Source organism: Heterodontus francisci, chromosome 5 (genome assembly GCF_036365525.1).
Source record: "Heterodontus francisci isolate sHetFra1 chromosome 5, sHetFra1.hap1, whole genome shotgun sequence".
Lineage (NCBI taxonomy): Eukaryota > Metazoa > Chordata > Chondrichthyes > Heterodontiformes > Heterodontidae > Heterodontus > Heterodontus francisci.
This window is the reverse complement of record NC_090375.1, coordinates 145,402,286-145,420,969: the sequence shown is the minus strand read 5'-3', so window position 1 is coordinate 145,420,969 and position 18,684 is coordinate 145,402,286. Positions and strand designations below refer to the sequence as shown.

At 45.2% G+C, this 18,684-nt stretch overlaps 1 protein-coding gene across 3 annotated transcripts in view; it reads right to left on the bottom strand.

Annotated features, from left to right (window-relative positions):
* Positions 1–11,071: 11,071 nt before the first annotated feature.
* colec10 (collectin sub-family member 10 (C-type lectin)) overlaps positions 11,072–18,684 on the bottom strand; it is a 72,616-nt gene continuing 65,003 nt past the window's right edge. For all 3 annotated transcript variants that reach the window (XM_068032192.1, XM_068032193.1, XM_068032194.1), the window contains one exon: positions 11,072–12,571. In XM_068032192.1, the coding sequence (XP_067888293.1) occupies positions 12,183–12,571 (389 nt within the window). In that variant the 3' untranslated portion in view covers positions 11,072–12,182. The remainder of the gene's footprint in view (positions 12,572–18,684) is intronic.

Sequence of the window (18,684 nt, the reverse complement as noted above, 5' to 3'; positions counted from 1 at the left end):
TCATAATAAATGACATGTCTTGAGGCAGGTTCACACAGGGTGGTGGAGAAATAAAATGAGGTGAATCATACAACTGAGATATCTAAGCCCATTTTCGGTAGACAAGGGTATTTAGCGTTTCGGAACCAAGGCGGGTAGATGGAATTAAGATACAGATCAACCATGATTTAATTGAGAGGCAGAACAGGCTCTAAGAGGCTGAATGGCCTACTCCTGTTCCTATGTTCCAAAGCAGCCATGTAAGTGTGGAGTCTACCTGATCCTGAGAAGATGACAATGTGTCATGTCCACCCTGGAGGACAGCAACATTATAGAGGTCTTGACTGAGAACAAAAGCACGTTGCTAGATTGGCAAGATTAGTCTAACATCGCAGCTATTTGCTAAACTAGTGAAAATGGCTTTCAGTCTTTATGGTCAGCAGGAGGATATTGGTTTCTAATAACAATCAGACTATTTGGTTTTGTGTGGATAACTGAAAACTGAATGATCTAACAAAAGTTAATGCATTTCCCGTGTCTTGCATGGAGGATATCCTTGAAAAACTTTGGAGGCCACATATCTGGCAACTGATGACCTGACCAAAGACTATGGTTAACTAAGCAGTGGAGTCCAGTTATACTCAGTATTTGCCATACTGTTACAGTTGTAGACATTTACAGTCAAATGGTTTGGGATTAAAAGAAAAACATCTTCCATGTTTCAGTGGCCATTCTATTTTGTTGGATGTTTCCTGTAGCAGCCCCTTTATTGAATGCCTGTTAGGCCGCATGTACAATTAGTTTTCCTGGAGCAGGTGGCCTGATGCCAGCTGTGTTCAGTGCATTCCAATATTGCACAGGGGGGCCTCAAACAGCTGATAGGGCCCCTTATTGATTAGGCAAAGGCCAAAACGCCTTTTTCAGGCATGGGGATTGGACACCATTTTTTTGCCTGTACTAATATAGCAGGGAGGGCATTTCTGGCTCGTAATGAGCATGCGTTTTCTGCTGCTATCTTGGAGACTTAGGAGCCCTCTTAACAGCTAAAAAACTGATGCAACACCTTTCCAATATCTCGGCCTGAATACTTGGTGATCTAAAGTTTTGAGACAAGGGCCAGGATTTTATCTGGGCGACGGGGATCTTGACCACCAGCAAAAGCGCTGCCGAGAACCCAATGTCGCCTCTTCTGTGAGAGGACTGCTGAATAACTATCAGATCTGGCAAGTGTGGCGGTGATCTGGTAATCTGGAGGTGTGGGCTATTGATTTTGGGCGGCACAGTGGTGCAGTGGTTAGCACTGCAGCCTCACAGCTCTAGCGACCAGGGTTCAGTTCTGGGTACTGCCTGTGCGGAGTTTGCAAGTTCTCCCTGTGTCTGCGTGGGTTTCCGCCGGGTGCTCCGGTTTCCTCCCAGAGCCAAAGACTTGCAGGTTGATAGGTAAATTGGCCATTGTAAATTGCCCCTAGTGTAGGTAGGTGGTAGGAGAATGGTGGGGATGTGGTAAAGAATATGGGGTTAATGTAGGATCAGTATAAATGGGTGGTTGTTGGTCGGCACAGACTCGGTGGACCGAAGGGCCTGTTTCAGTGCTGTATCTCTAAATAAATAAGTGTCAATTAGTCATGTAACTGGACAGCGCGAGACTTTTACAGGAGCAAGGACCCTGGCGACAGAACTCTTTAACTGAGCACCCACCCAAGGCCAAGGAGCAGCACGGGGTCCAGGCCACAGGTAGGCCAGGGTGGGAGGGTTCTCAAGGGGTGGGGGTTGTGGGGGAGGCGGGCGTGGGGGAGTCAGCAGCCAGAGCAGGTGGGTGGCTCTCAGTGGGTCCCACCCCCCTTTCCGATATCGGGTCCCTCCTTTAGGCACTAAGTTCTTTTTTATTTGTTCATGGGATGTGGGCATGGCTGGCTAGGCAGCATTTATTGCCCGTACCTAATTGTCCTTGAGAAGGTGTTGGTGAGCTGCCCTCTTGAACCGCTGCGGTCCTTGGGGGGCGTAGGTACACCAACCGTGCTGTTAGGAAGGGAGTTCTAGGATTTTGACCCAGCGACAGTGAAGGAACAGGAATATATTTCCAAGTCAGGAGGGTGAGTGTTTTGGAGGGGAACTTGCAGGTGGTTGTGTTCCCATGCATCTGCCTCCCCCCCCCCCCCCCCCCACCAACTGCTCCCCAGAGCCAGCAAGCAACCCGCATGGTTTTTCTTGCTGTGCTTCACCTTTTGGCAACAGGCCCGCCCACTGCTGGGCTAATTGCGGTGTCGGTGGGTTAAGACCCTTAATTGGGTATTAATTGCCTACTTAAGGGCCTCAATTGGTGATGGGACGGGAAAGCTGTTCACAGGCCTTTCACTTTCACTCGAACTTAATTTTTGCGGAGGCAGGAAGGTGGCATCATTCCCCCCCCACCCCCATCACCATCCCACCCCATTACACGCTCTCCCCGCCTCCAAACCTGCCGTGGGGGAGAGCACGCAATTCCTCCAATTTTTTCTTTCCCTTGTGCAGAACCTAATTTTTATTGATATTAATCTTTCCATTTTAAAATTCAAATTAGTTTGTTATCTTTGCATTGGTCAAACCTGTTTAATTTCAACATTGAAGACACCACTTTCAGGAGCACCACCATAAGGATTACAGCGGTACTGCGTTGTCAGCTAATTAACTTATTTTAGGCAGCGCCTTTTTCTGCCATTGTGTTGGAAACAGCAGTATTCTTAATCCCACTGACAGGATGTGGGAGGACAATACTTACCCAACACTTTGTCTCTAAAGTGTAATATAATCCAGTTTGTGGAATAATTCAAATTCTTTGCAAGGTGTAATTTGGTCCTGTCATTGTCAGGCAGGCTACAGAGTTCAGATGAGGCACAGCGATTACTCAACAGCTTTCAGAGAATGCCCAGTGCTCACACTAATGAGTTCAGAGAACACACATTGCTGAGACTGCCGAGTTCAGAGAATGCATAGCGCTGACATTATTGGGTTCAGAGAACACACAGGGCTGACACAACCAATTTCAGAGAATGCACAGCACTGACACTACCGAGTTCAGAGAGCGCACAGTGTTAATGTTCTCTTGTTCAAAGAACACACTGCACTCACTCTATCTGGTTCAGGGAATGTACAGCATTGACAATACCGAGTTCAGAGAATGTACAGCGTCCACAATATTGAGTTCAGAAAATGCACAGCGCTAACACAATTGAGTTCAGAGAACTGCTCATATTTGTCCAAGTGCACAGTCAATATATCCCTAAGATGAGATTGTAGTAACTTCCCCACAAATGCATTACGCTATAGGCATATAACTTTTCAGTTTATCTCTCCTACCCTTCTTAAATAATAGAGTCACCAGAGTCATCCTCACTATCACTCCTTGTCCCTCTCGAGCTATCTGCAGCTTTTAACATGGTTGACCACCATGCTCCACCAACACTATAAAAAAAAACACCTCACAACTGGGTGGAACTGCACTCCTTGTTCCATTCTTATCTATCTAATTGCATCCAGAGAATCACCTGCAGTGGTGTCTCTTCCCCCTCCCGTACTGTTACCTCTGGTGTCTTCCAGGAATCTAACCTTGGCCCTTTCCTATTTCTAATCTGCATCCAGTCCCTCAGCGACATCATCTGAAAACACAGTGTCAGTTTTCACATCCGCTGACGATACCCACTCTACCTCACCATGGGCTGGATTCTAAGAGCCTACCGCCGCTCCCGGTGGTGGGCGAAAGAAAGGACGGCCCGCACGCCGCAGAGCCATTGTGATCTCCCATGAGGAGGCTCATTTAGAATAGCCGGGTCGGCTTGCCCCCTCCCAAATCACATGGAAGAGGTGGGCTGTCTGCGCCGACAATGGCAGTAGCCACCTGTGCGCGGGTGCTGGCTCTATTTTTAAAGGGTAGACAGCTCTGTCGGTCAATTTGAACTTTTAAAGAAGTATTCCCCCCCCCAAAATCTACCAAATAAAATTGTAACCCCCCCTTTCCCACCCCCCCAATAATAATTACATTAAGTATTTGCTTTCCCCCCCAAAAAAAACTTACCTTTGAAATGTGACCTTCCCCTTGACAGACTGTACAAAGTCCCACCATCCCCTACACTCATTGTGATTATTTGACCTGTTCCCCCACCTCCCCGTACTAAAAATATTAACTCCCCCCACCCCCCCACTCCCCACTTGTGGCATGCCTGCTTTCCCCAGACAGGGAAGTGAAGGTGCGGGAGCACCAGACACTGCACTGAAGATCGCGACGGACCCAGAAGATTCAATGTGAGTGTATTTAAATTTATTCATTTACATAATGTAGATGCAGGTACCATTGCCCAGCGACGGGGGCATCACCACAGAGCCTCGGTGCCACCCAGAGGATCAGCCCCGGCCCTCCCGGTGTCAGGCTCCGTGGCGGGTCTCTGCCAGCACGATCTTCTAGCCCCCCCCCCATCACAGAGCCCGATGTCAGGAGCTTGGTAAAATCGGGCCCCATCTCTCTTAACCCCTACATTGTCTCCAAATTGTCAAAATGCTTGTCTGACACTCAGGACTGGATAAGCAGAAATTTCGTCCAACTAAATATTGAGAAGACTGAAGCCATTGTCTTTGGTTTCTCCCGCCAAAAACTCTGTTCCTTAGCCACCAACTTCATCCCTCTTCCTGGCAACTCTCTGAGGCTGAACTACACTGTTTGCAGCATTGGTGTCATAATAGACCCCAAGATGAGCTTTCGACCACATATCCACGCCATCACTAAGACACTATTTTCACCAATAGACAGTGCTAAGCGATCCCACAACCAACGGATCAGATTTAAGCACTGCAGTCCTACCACATCCAGTCGTCATTGATGGTGGACAATTAAACAACTACAGAAGGAGGAGGCTGCACAAATATCCCCATCCTCATCGATGGGGGAGCACAGCACATCAGTGCAAAAGATAAGGCTGAAGCATTTGCAACAATCTTCAGCCAGAAGTGTCGAGCTGATGATCCATCTCGGCCTCCTCCTGAAGTCCCCAGCATCACAAATGCCGGTCTTCGGCCAATTCAGTTCACTCCACGTGATATCAAGGAACGACATTCCAGCAATAATTCTGAAGACCTGTGCTCCAGAACTAGCTGTGCCCCAAGCCAAGCTGTTCCAGTACAGCTACAACACTGGCATCTACCCGGAAATGTGGAAATTGTTTTCCCAAAAATATACTTTTGTAATGTATTTTTTTTTACAGATTTTTATGAATAAACAGTTCAAAACAGCACCAGGTTGACATTCCAAAAAGTGCAAAGGAAATCAGTTCTCTTCAATATAGGAATGAGTTGCCTCACAACCCTTCCATTCCATTTTACATGCCATGTACATTTTACAGCAAACCCATATTTGGTGTATACAGCCCAAGGGCTTTTCCATGGGTCCAGCCCCTCAGTTCACTGTGGCGGGAAGAGCTTACACAGTGGTCTTTCCCCATTGAGCCTTTGCGGCAGCTACCCCAAGCTTTAGTGCGTCCCTCAGCACGTAGTCCTGGACCTTGGAATGTGCCAGTCTGCAAAATTCGGTCGTGGACAACTCTTGCACTGGAAGACCAGCAGGTTTTGGGTGGACCAAAGAGCGTCTTACATCAAATTGATGGTCTTCCAGCAGCAGTTGATGTTAATCTCAGTGTGCGTCCCTGGGAACAGCCCTTAGAGCACAGACTCCTGTGTTACAGAGCTGCTTGGGATGAACCTCGACTAAAACCACTGCATCTCTTTCCACACCTGCTTTGCAAAGGCACATTCCAGACGGAGGTGGGCAACAGTCTCTTCACCACCACAGCCACCTCGAGGGCAGCATGCGGAGGGGGTGAGACTGTGGGCGTGCAGGAATTATCTGACAGGGAGGGCCCTTCTCACCACCAGCGAAGCTACGTCTTGATGTTTGAAAGTTCTGATGATGAGGCATTCTGCCAAATGACTTTGACAGTCTCCTCGGGGAAACATCCGACAGGATCCACCATCCCCTTATCCCGTAGGGCCTTGAGGACATTCTGTGCAGACCATTGCCTGATGGATTGGTGGTCAAAAGTGTTTTTAAGCACATACCTTTCCTCGAAGGATAGGTGGTACGGCACGATCCAACTGGATGGAGCATTCTGCAGCAATATGACCAGACCCATCCTTAGCAACACTGGGGACAGATAGAACTTCAACACATCGTGCCACTTGGTGTTTGCATAGAATAGAAACATAGAAAATAGGAGCAGGAGCAGGCCATTCAGCCCTTCGAACCTGCTCCGCCATTCATTATGATCATGGCTGACCATCCATACTGGGGCTATACACACAGCTTGATGCAGCCGCACACAAAGGTGGTCATCAGAATGAGGGCGACATTGGGTATGTTTTTTCTGCCCTAATCCAGAGGTTTGAACATGTGGAAAATTGCCCAGGTATGTCCTGCACACAAGAAGCAGGACAAATCCAACCCAGCCAAATACCACCCCATCAGTCTACTCTCGGTCATCAGTAAAGTGATGGAAGGTGAAATCGACAGTGCCATCAAGCGGCACTTGCTTAACATTAACCAGCTCAGTGAGGCTCAGTTTGGGTTCCGCCAAGGCCACTCAGCTTCTGACCTCATTACAGCCTTGGTTCAACCATGGACAAAAGAGCTGAACTCAAGAGGTGAGGTGAGAGCGACTGCCCTTGATATCAAGGCAGCATTTGACCAAGTATGGCGTCAAGAAGCCCTAGCAAAACTGGGATCAATGGGAATCGAGGGAAAACTCTCCGCTGGTTGGAATCGTACCTAATGCAAAGGAAGATGGTTGTGGTTGTTGGAGGTCAATCATCTCAGCTCCATGACATCACTGCAGGAGTTCCTCAGGGTAATGTCCGAGGCCCAACCTTCAGCTGCTTCATCAATGACCTTCCTTCAATCATAAGGTCAGAAGTGGAGATGTTATCTGATGATTGCACAATGTTCAGCACCATTCGTGGCTCCTTAGATACTGAAGCAGTCCGTGTAGAAATGTAGCAAGACCTGAACAATATTCAGGCTTGGGCTGATAAGTAGCAAGTAACATTTGCGCCACATAAGTGCCAGGCAATGACCATCTCCAATTAGAGAGAATCTGACCATATCCCCATGATATTCAATGGCATTACAATCGCTGAATCCCCCCACTATCAACATCTTGGGGGTTACCATTGACCAGAAACTGAACTGGAGTAGCCGTATAAATACCGTGGCTACAAGAGCAGGTCAGAGGCTAGGAATCCTGCGGTGAGTAACTCACCTTCTGACTCCCCAAAGCTTGTCCACCATCTACAAGGCACAAGTCAGGGTGTGATGGACTATCCATTTATGGGCAATAAATGCTGGCCTGGCCAGCGACACCCACATCCTCATAAACAAATTTAAAAAACCCTCCATAGCATCGCCCACCTCCACCCTTGCCTCAGCTCTTTTGCTGCTGAAAATCTCCTCCATGACTTTGGTACCTCCAGACTTGATTATTCCAATGCACTCCGGGCTGGCCCTCCACATTTTACCCTCCATAAACTTGAGGTCCTCCTAACCTCTGGTGTCCGTATCCTAACCCGCACCAAACCCCATTCACCCATCACCCCTGTACTGGCTGACCTACATTGGCTCCGAATTAAGCAACGCCTCAATTTTAAAATTCTCATCTTTGTTTTCAAATTACTCCTTGGCGCCTCTCCTCCGTATCTCTGTAATCACCTCCGGCCATACAAATGTTCGAGATATCTGTGCTTCTTTAATTCTGAAATCTTGAGTGTCCCTGATTTTAATTGCTCCTCCAGCGGCAGCCTTCAGCTGCCAAGCTCCTCAGCTCTGGAATTTCCCTCCCTAAACCTCTCCCTCTACCTCTCCCTCTCTTTTCTCCTTCAAGATACTCCTTAAAGCCTGCCTCTTTGCCAAGCTTTTGGTCATTTGCGTTAATATCTTGTTATGTGTCAAATTTTGTTTGGTAACGCTCCTGTGAAGAGACTGATAATTAATTGTGTCATCATGTAAATGCGAGGTTCCCGTCTCCCCATCTCATGTGGCCAGAGCACCATAATCAGCCTCATCTTAAACACTCCTGTGTACCATTCTTACTGGGTGGGGCAGGTGGTGCTGAAGGGATGTTAAAATTGAGGCCAAAGTCTATCTATTCTGGCCATAACTTTGTAAATGTTAACATTTTTAACACATGAAATGTTTTGAGATGCGCAGTAATTTCTAAAATATGTGGTGACAACCAATAAAAGCAATCTCATAATAACATTGAATTATCCATTTCATATTCACATGAAAGAAAATACATAAATACAGTAAGTAAAGGAGTCACACTTCTACCACTGTAATGTTCATCAGCTGGATTTAAACATTTGCTGTATTCCATGGATCATCAGTTTATATTTATGGACTCATGAATTAACCATCCTTTCCCTTTCATCCCTCTATTTTAGGGAACATGATCACGAGGAGGAGCCCTGGCCTATTTTTCCCTACCCAAACTTAGGAGCATTGTGGCTAAATACAGCAACCCTACCACAATCCTGGCTGAGATTCGCTAAATCAGGACAAAAGAGGGCCCTCTTCTGTTCTGTATGGACAACTATTTACTGGGTAAACTTGGTGGAGGCAAATGAATTTTAATGTAAATGAACCTAACAAAGGCAAGTCCTTTGCCAAAGAAAGAAAGAAAGGACTTGGGTGTAATTATTGATTGTTCACTGACAGTATCAAGTTAACGAGAGACTGTTGTCAACAATCAATTAGATTAGATTAGAGATACAGCACTGAAACAGGCCCTTCGGCCCACCGAGTCTGTGCCGAACATCAACCACCCATTTATACTAATCCTACACTAATCCCATATTCCTACCAAACATCCCCACCTGTCCCTATATTTCCCTACCACCTACCTATACTAGTGACAATTTATATAATGGCCAATTTACCTATCAACCTGCAAGTCTTTTGGCTTGTGGGAGGAAACCGGAGCACCCGGAGAAAACCCACGCAGACACAGGGAGAACTTGCAAACTCCACACAGGCAGTACCCGGAATCGAACCCGGGTCCCTGGAGCTGTGAGGCTGCGGTGCTAACCACTGCACCACTGTGCCTTAGGATGTGCCTCAAACAAGTTCAAAGCAGTTATTAGAACCTGTATAGATCTCTGAAGTTACATTTGGAATATCGCATGCAATTTTGGGCATCTGCCTTCAAAACAACCTTGATGCAATAGAGAAAAGTTCAAACAAAGAAGTAAGAGACGTATAGCCGTTAAGTTATGAGCAAGAACTCATTCAGCTAAAAATGTTGGAATAAAGGATACAAGGGTAAAATATGATCCAGCTTACTCATACCATATTTGATTCAATTCCGACATCACCAAGGAGAGGTTTTGATCGGTGCCTGTGATTGTTCTGTATCTCAGTGTCAAACTATACAGACCATTCTAAAACAATGCATACATCAGTGACTCGACTGACAACGTTTCTACTTTGGAGCACAGGTGCAAATCCAGTACATTTTCAGTAATCTCTTGTTGCTGAGTCCAAACTTGGCAATGACAGAATGGTACAATTACTTAAGTGCTTCCAATGGAATGATTCTGTGTAAATAAGGTATGAAATACGGAGATACATATGTAGATATAGCTGAATACTTGACTTTGACTGTGACTGTAGCTTTACAAGACACTTATTTAGAGCAGTGGCTCCATGCAACAGACTTAGCAAAAGCAGGAGATTGATAAATACCAGGATAGGAAATGGATTGAAGATTATAGGGATAGTGGTAAGTATATTGACAAAGACATGACAGCCCTCTGCTATTAGATTTAGACAAAGGGTAATGTCATTTGTGGAAGGCAGATGGAAGATCACAGCAAACTTCCTCACTTAAATTCGCAAGTATATAATTGTCACACTGAAGTAGCGATCCTTACTTTTGTTTTTGTAAATTAGGTTGGTACAGTGTTTGTATTAAAATATTTTATAAATAAAATGTGACATGGGGGGAAATTTTATGCTCTCCCCCGTGGCGGGCATGGAGGCGGGGAGAGCAAAAATCAGGTAGGATGGTGGTGGGAGGGGGAGTTCCTGCCACCAATCCGTCCCTGCCAAAATTTAGTCCGGGGCGGAAAGGCCTGTGAATGCCTTTCCCACCCCGCTGCCAATTGAGGCCCTTAACTGGACAATTAACCGTTAATTAAGGGCCTCTTCCTGCTACAGCCGCAATTAGCGGTACGGCAGGCGGCCGTGTCGCCGCACGGGAAGCACGGCATGAAAAACCATGCAGGCTGCTTCCTGGCTCTGGGGGGCATGGGGGGCTGGAGGTGGGGTCCCTCATTCAAAGGCATTTAGTTCCTGAATGAGGGATCCACTGAGGGGCACGCCCTGGCCCTTGCTGCCAACACCCTCTTCCAAACCCACCGCAACCCCCACCCACCTTGACCTTCCTGAGGCCTGGCTCCAGTGACGCTCCTCGGCCTTCAGGACGGTCACCTCCAGCAACAGCTGCTGCCTCCGCGGTGGCGCTGCAGCTGCCGGCCTCTGATTGGCTGGAAGCTCTCCAAGGGTGGGACTTCTGGCGACGGGGTCCTAGATACTATGGCAGGCCCGGCACTATCCACTTAAGTGCCTGATTGTCACCTAATTTGGCGGGTCTTCCCAACAGAGGCACGCGACGATCTCGGCGTCAGTTTCTATCAACATCGAGACCCTCGCCACCAGGATAAAATTTACCCCATGGTCTCACAACTTGTTGGAGCTCCACTAGGACTGAGATTGTTGACCTGGGTCTGGGATTCCACACCTGCTGTAGTTCCAACTTTCCTGTATTACATTTATAACCTGAAGCAAAATGGAAAGAAGCATTCACAGTCAGCAGAGGGAGCTATCCACCACACATCAAAATAATTGAACCTGTGTATAATGCTGAAGGGCTCCAGATAGCAAGTGAGAAATGAAACCCAGAACCATGCACTGAAATTTAATTAAAACCATTTCATTATAAAATGGAATGTTTTCCTCAATAAAATTGGGAAATTTTTAACATTATAGACTATAATCAAACATAATGACAATGGTAGCTTTTCATCTTCACCACTGAGGCAGTAATCTGGCAGAGAGAAGTGTAATAAATGGTGTGGAAATTGGATGGGTTCTATGAAGGGCGGGTGATCTCTTTCACCTATCAGCACACACAAATCTATTCCATAATCTGCACTTTACAGCCCATGTTTTGTCTAACTGAAGCAAAAATTGATGTAGTCGTTCAGTAGTACAGACCTGAGGATTGCTGAAAATAGAGACATGTTGTCGAAGCTTTTCGTCTTGCACTCTTCAGGACAATTCGCAAGAAGAACCAATATAAGGGAAAAGAACAGCTTATACTGCATGAGAAGAGTGTGTTGCCATGGAGAATGCATCAGTTTACGGTGTTAACAGCCAAGCTTTGTTTGAAATTTAAACCAGGCAGCTTGACTCTGATTGGTCAAGTCATTGCCCTGAGAAATGAACCAGCAAGAATGGCTGTCACTTATTTTGTTCAGCTGAAACATTCCTTCTGTCTGCAAAGAACAGGGCCCTGTGTATTAATATATGTAGCTTCCAGTACAAACACATGCGCCACACTGCGAGCTCTACTGACAATCTTAAATTGGTTGTTAGCGTAATTCTTAGCACACTGTGGATTATCTAGCAAATGTTGTCCAATTGCAGAATTCACATCTGATGTTGGACACTGTGCATGGGGCTGGTTGGGTACGGCATGTACCTTGCCTGTTGCAAACAGCTTAAGGGACATGTTGTTTGATACGATCTGCCAGTCTTTGGGACGTACGGCCTATATACCTAGCATCACACAGGCATTGAAATTCATATATCACATTACTCATTTGTGTGATAGGCAGAGTGTCTTTTTCAGCTGTTTCATGCTGCTACTATGCAGTAGCAACACGTGTGGTATTTGACACTAACAGGATGCTGCTGTCAAGCCAAAAAGATGTCCCCCAATATCCTCCATTTAAATTCAAAATCTCCATATGTAGCTTTGTCAGTTAATATTGAATTGGTTGGTTTAATTGTGTGTATTTAATTATGACTCCACTATGTTACAAACCAAAGATATAAACAGCAGTTTTTTTTTATTATAACCTGCTAGTGACTGTTGTCTTTGGTGAAATGCAAGACTCCTTTCAGATCATGAAATCTTTTTTAAAAATTCACAGACAAAGTACATGGTGAGGTGGCACTCCACATCATTCCAACCTCCATCACTTACCATTTCTACACAGTCCTCACCAAATGCATTGTTGGGTTCTCCTGGTCTCCAATGGCTGTAATTCAGTAGAGGAGTCGAGTCAGTATACATGAATTGCCTTTCCTTTTCTAAGTCATTCACTCCAATAAAAACTCGCGATAAGCCAGTCTTGTTCACGTAGGCAGCAATCAGTGTGTTTGTTTCTTCATCCTTTGGCATTGCCAGTGATCCTCCTCTGTCTTTGCAGTGCACAAGAGCAGCATTGTAATTCTTCTCTTCTTTCATAATCAGGTAGAATTTCTCCTCTGTCTCTTTGATACCTGCTATAACTGGAAAAGGATAAAGCAGAGAATTTATTTTGTTTTTCAACCAGTAGCCAGTAGTTATGAATGCCTGGTGGCCAAGGACCCTGCATGTCAGCAAATTTGCAGAAGAACCAGAGGGGAGATGAAAATAAAATATTTTGCACTGTAAGTTGTTATGATCTGGAAAGCACTGTTTGAAAGGGTGGTGGAAATAGATTTGATAACTTTCAAAGGGGAATTGGATATATACTTGAAAAGCAAAAATTTACAGGGCTATGGGGACGTGGGACAAGTTGGATAGCTCTTTCAAAGAGCTGGAACAGGCGTGATGGATTGAATGGTCTCCTTCTGTGCTGCATGATTCTATGTATTAGGTTTTTCGGTAGTTCATTATCTGATGTGGCTTAACATATCAATGTAAACAGCCTTCAATAATAATCCCTTTAAATCCATTTGCATTTAACCTGTAAAATCCTAGACAGGCTGTATATGCTGTACATCCTTGTTCTATTTAAAAGACACTGGGCCATTGAAAAGATTTGGTACACCTTTTTGTTTTTTTTCCCCTAAGTACTGTGACAAGCTGATGTTAAAATACAGAATTATATCATAAATCTGTTAACATTTCTCTTGCATTGGAACTATTGTGACAAAAATATGTGACTGTTCTTCCCCCGAGCTCTTTAAACTACTGCAGGATCTCATGACACTCCCTTGAATTTCAAGTGCCTGTATTCATTATGGGAAAGGTTTTAAAAACATATGAGCCTACAACTTACTGTTGGTGATAATGTACAAAAATCTAAAGTAGTTTAATCAAATTCCTCTCTGTCAGAGGCTTTAACACATGTATTTTAAATAGATTATATATAACCCGTTGTTTTGGAAGGGCTTAATTAGTCCATGAAACTAACAGAGAGGAGTTTGATACTAATACCTCAAGCATTTATATGATAATATTGTGTTACAACCAGGTGAGAAGGTGTGTAGGGGTTCCCTCTCAGCCTTTGCCTGATTTAACCATACAGGGTTTAATTTTTAAAACACTGTGTTTTTAGCTCCCCCTCAGTGAATCCTTGTTCACTGCTCCAATTGTAAGGCAAAGAAATCAGATAGGTTTCCTTAGATTTAAACAAGAAAGGCGGAAGTTTATTAATCTTAAACTCTAATCTGGTTAATGACTACGAATATGCGACGTGACCACACTAGCATGCATATGCGATAAACACACATGCAGATAGAGACAGAAAAAGTAGAAGGAATAAAGGGGAAAAGTTTGAGGCAATATCTGGTAGTTACACTCCTTTAAGTTCAATGTAGAGTCTTTGGTTGCTGGTCAGCCCTGCTGTTCGTTGGGGCCCAGTACATGCTTCAGCTTTTTTCAATGTTGGAGTCTTTTCTCTCTTGAGGTTTGCGTGTCTTCCATGGGTCCGGTGGCTTGGGAGAAGGCGAGAGAGAGAGAGAGCGCTGCTTCCTTGTTCCAGCTTCAGTTGCACACAGCCTTCTGCTCCTTTCTCTGTGGCACAATTCAAAAAACCCCAGGTTGCCCAGCAGCTTAGTCATGTGACTAGCTCCTTATTTGGAAAAGCCTCTCCTGCGTGGTTTGTGGATTTCAAAGCTCTTGGTGGGGTGGGTGTAGCGCTGAATCTTACCAACAAGATGTGGAACCATTGTCAGATCAATCCCTGTTAATTGCATCGCCAAGCACTGTCTCTTAGTATGCACATGTTCTTCCAGCCAAGTGTCTGGTGATCTTCAAACCAGTCATTTCTTCACTCCAGCAACAGTTTAAAATCAATGTTCATATGCTAAACTCAATATGCCTCATTCTTGGCAAGTGGGGGTCTGCATGACATTGGCAATTGCATTTTCTAGTTGATTGGAATCAAAATCACTACGAAAAATATTAAAACTTTTACCAAAGACAAAAATACCCTTTCTTAAATAGTGGTAATTACTATGGGTTTAAGCCAGCTTCAGTGACTTGATTCCATAATCTTGGCTGACATTTCAGTGCAGTAGAGTTGGTGAAGGTGCCATCTTTCAGATGAGACATTAAACCAAAGCCCCATCTGCCGTCTCATGTGGATGTAAACGACCTCAAGCCATTATTCAAAGACATGACAATATCTCAGTTTCCTGGACAACATTTATATCTCAGCCAATATCACTAAAACAGATTGCCTGGTTGTTTATCTCATTGCTGTTTGTGGTACCTTGCTCTGCACAAATTGGCTGCTGAATTTCCTTATAGTACAGCAGTGCCTTTCATTGGCTGCGAAGTGCTTTGGCATGCACTGAGCTGAAAAGTGCCATTATTTAAAAAATATATACTTTTTCCCCTTTAGGTTCTCCACTACTATCTCAATCATCACAGCAATTCATTCATTTCAGACAGTAAACATTTTGGGCTAGGGACGTTACCATGCCTACTCTTAATACTGCTCGATGATTGGCTGGTTAAAAGTGCTCTTCTGCAGGTTGGTTTCAATGGAATTTTCCTTACCTGCCCTTCACTTTTAGACTAGTGTGAAAAAGTTGAGATGCACTTATATATTAATTCAATTTACATCACCTTGGCTGACTAAGGTGACTTACATCTGTATTTTCAAACGCGCTTTGTTATTCCCTATTGGCTATGACTTCTCAATGTAATTTTGGTGCACACAATGCAAATGTGTGTGAGAAACAAGTTAAAATGTATGTTTGTTCAGTGGAAGAAAATTAGGTCTGTGCAGTGGTGAATTCTTTTTTCTTTTCTTCTTTTGGGCCTCCTTATCTCGAGAGACAATGGATACGCGCCTGGAGGTGGTCAGTGGTTTGTGAAGCAGCGCCTGGAGTGGCTATAAAGGCCAATTCTGGAGTGACAGGCTCTTCCACAGGTGCTGCAGAGAAATTTGTTTGTTGGGGCTGTTGCACAGTTGGCTCTCCCCTTGCGCCTCTGTCTTTTTTCCTGCCAACTACTAAGTCTCTTCGACTCGCCACAATTTAGCCCTGTCTTTATGGCTGCCCGCCAGCTCTGGCGAATGCTGGCAACTGACTCCCACGACTTGTGATCAATGTCACACGATTTCATGTCGCGTTTGCAGACGTCTTTATAACGGAGACATGGACGGCCGGTGGGTCTGATACCAGTGGCGAGCTCGCTGTACAATGTGTCTTTGGGGATCCTGCCATCTTCCATGCGGCTCACATGGCCAAGCCATCTCAAGCGCCGCTGACTCAGTAGTGTGTATAAGCTGGGAGTGTTGGCCGCTTCAAGGACTTCTGTGTTGGAGATATATAGCAGTGGTGAATAAGCAGAGAATATTGCATAAGAAATTGTTGAATGCAATGTCCCGTATTTTGCTGTAAGAATAATAGTGAGGCTATGTAGGAGCAACAGGGTGGTGGTGATAGGAGACTTTAATTTTCCCAACATTGACTGGGATTCACTTAATGTTAGAGGTCGAGATGGAGCAGAATTTGTAAGGAGGATCCAGGAGGGTTTTCTAGAGCAGTATGTAAATGGCCTTTATAGCCACTCCAGGCGCTGCTTCACAAACCACTGACCACCTCCAGGCGCGTATCCATTGTCTCTCGAGATAAGGAGGCCCAAAAGAAAAAGAAAGAATGTAAATAGTCCAACTCAGGAAGGGGCCATACTGGACCTGGTGTTGGGAAATGAGCCGGGCCAGGTGGTTGACGTTTCAGTAGGGGACTACTTTGGGAATAGTGATCACAATTCCGTAAGTTTTAGAATACTCATGGACAAAGACGAGAGTGGTCCCAAAGGAAGAGTGCTAAATTGGGGGAAGGCCAACTATACCAAAATTCGGCAGGAGCTGGGGAATGTAGATTGTGAGCAGCTGTTTGAAGGTAAATCCACTTTTGATATGTGGGAGGCTTTTAAAGAGAGGTTGATTAGCGTGCAGGAGAGACATGTTCCTGTGAAAATGAGGGGTAGAAATGGCAAGATTAGGGAACCATGGATGACAGGTGAAATTGTGAGACTAGCTAAGAGGTAAAAAGAAGCACACATAAGGTCTAGGCGGCTGAAGAAAGACGAAGCTTTGAAAGAATATCGGGATTGTAGGCGCAATCTGAAACGAGGAATTAAGAGGGCTAAAAGGGGTCATGAAATATCTTTAGCAAACAGGGTTAAGGAAAATCCCAAAGCCTTTTATTCATATATAAGGAGCAAGAGGGTAACTAGAGAAAGGATTGTCCCACTCAAGGACAAAGGAGGAAAGTTATGCGCGGAGTCAGAGAAAATGGGTGAGATTCTAAACGAGTACTTTGCATCGGTATTCACCGAGGAGAGGGACATGACGGATGTTGAGGTTAGGGACAGATGTTTGATTACTCTAGGTCAAGTCGGCATAAGGAGGGAGGAAGTGTTGGGTATTCTAAAAGGCATTAAGGTGGACAAGTCCCCAGGTCCGTATGGGATCTATCCCAGGTTACTGTGGGAAGCGAGAGAGGAAATAGTTGGGGCCTTAACAGATATCTTTGCAACATCCTTAAACACGGGTGAGGTCCCGGAGGACTGGAGAATTGCTAATGTTGTCCCCTTGCTTAAGAAGGGTAGCAGGGAAAATCCAGGTAATTATAGACCGGTGAGCCTGACGTCAGTGGTAGGGAAGCTGCTGGAGAAGATACTGAGGGATAGGATCTATTCCCATCTGGAAGAAAATGGGCTTATCAGTGATAGGCAACATGGTTTTGTGCAGGGAAGGTCATGTCTTACCAACTTAATAGAATTCTTTGAGGAAGTGACAAAGATGAGGGAAGGGCTGTAGATGTCATATACATGGACTTCAGTAAGGCGTTTGATAAGGTTCCCCATGGTAGGCTGATGGAGAAAGTGAAGGCGCATGGGGTCCAAGGTGTACTAGCTAGATTGATAAAGAACTGGCTGGGCAACAGGAGACAGAGAGTAGCAGTGGAAGGGAGTTTCTCAAAATGGAGACGTGTGACCAGTGGTGTTCCACAGGGATCCGTGCTGGGACCACTGTTGTTTGTGATATACATAAATGATTTGGAGGAAAGTATAGGTGGTCTGATTAGCAAGTTTGCAGACGACACTAAGATTGGTGGAGTAGCAGATACTGAAGGGGACTGTCAGAGAATACAGCAGAATATAGATAGACTGGAGAGTTGGGCAGAGAAATGGCAGATGGAGTTCAATCAGGGCAAATGCGAGGTGATGCATTTTGGAAGATCCAATTCAAGAGTGAACTATACAGTAACTGGAAAAGTCCTGGGGAAAATTGATGTACAGAGAGATTTGGGTGTTCAGGTCCATTGTTCCCTGAAGGTGGCAACGCAGGTCAATAGACTGGTCAAGAAGGCATACGGCATGCTTTCCTTCATCGGACGGGGTATTGAGTACAAGAGTTGGCAGGTCATGTTACAGTTGTATAGGACTTTGGTTTCGGCCACATTTGGAATACTGCGTGCAGTTCTGGTTGCCACATTACCAAAAGGATGTGGATGCTTTGGCGAGGGGGCAGAGGAGGTTCACCAGGATGTTGCCTGGTATGGAGGGCGCTAGCTATGAAGAGAGGTTGAGTAGATTAGGATTATTTTCATTAGAAAGACGGAGGTTGAGGGGGGACCTGATTGAGGTGTACAAAATCATGAGAGGTATAGACAGGGTGGATAGCAAGAAGCTTTTTCCCAGAGTGGGGGATTCAATTACAAGGGGACACGAGTTCAAAGTGAAAGGGGAAAAGTTTAGGGGGGGATATGCGTGGAAAGTTCTTTACGCAGAGGGTGGTGGGTGCATGGAACGCATTACCAGCGGAGGTGGTAGACGCGGGCACGATTGCGTCTTTTAAGATGTATCTAGACAGATACATGAATGGGCAGGAAGTAAAGAGATACAGACCCTTAGAAAATAGGCGACAGGTTTAGATAGAGGATTTGGATCGGCGTAGGCTTGGAGGGCCGAAGGGCCTGTTCCTGTGCTGTAATTTTCTTTGTTCTTTGTTCTTTGTTCTATCAGCGCCCAAAGTTATTAAGACATAATTCAGACAATATCCGGCGTCCACACTTGCAGTTAAACGTGGAAATCAGGAAGTTGCTGTCCATGTTTCCCTGCTCATCCAGAAGTTGCGATATATTGCTATCTCACTGATAGACTCAGCATTGAA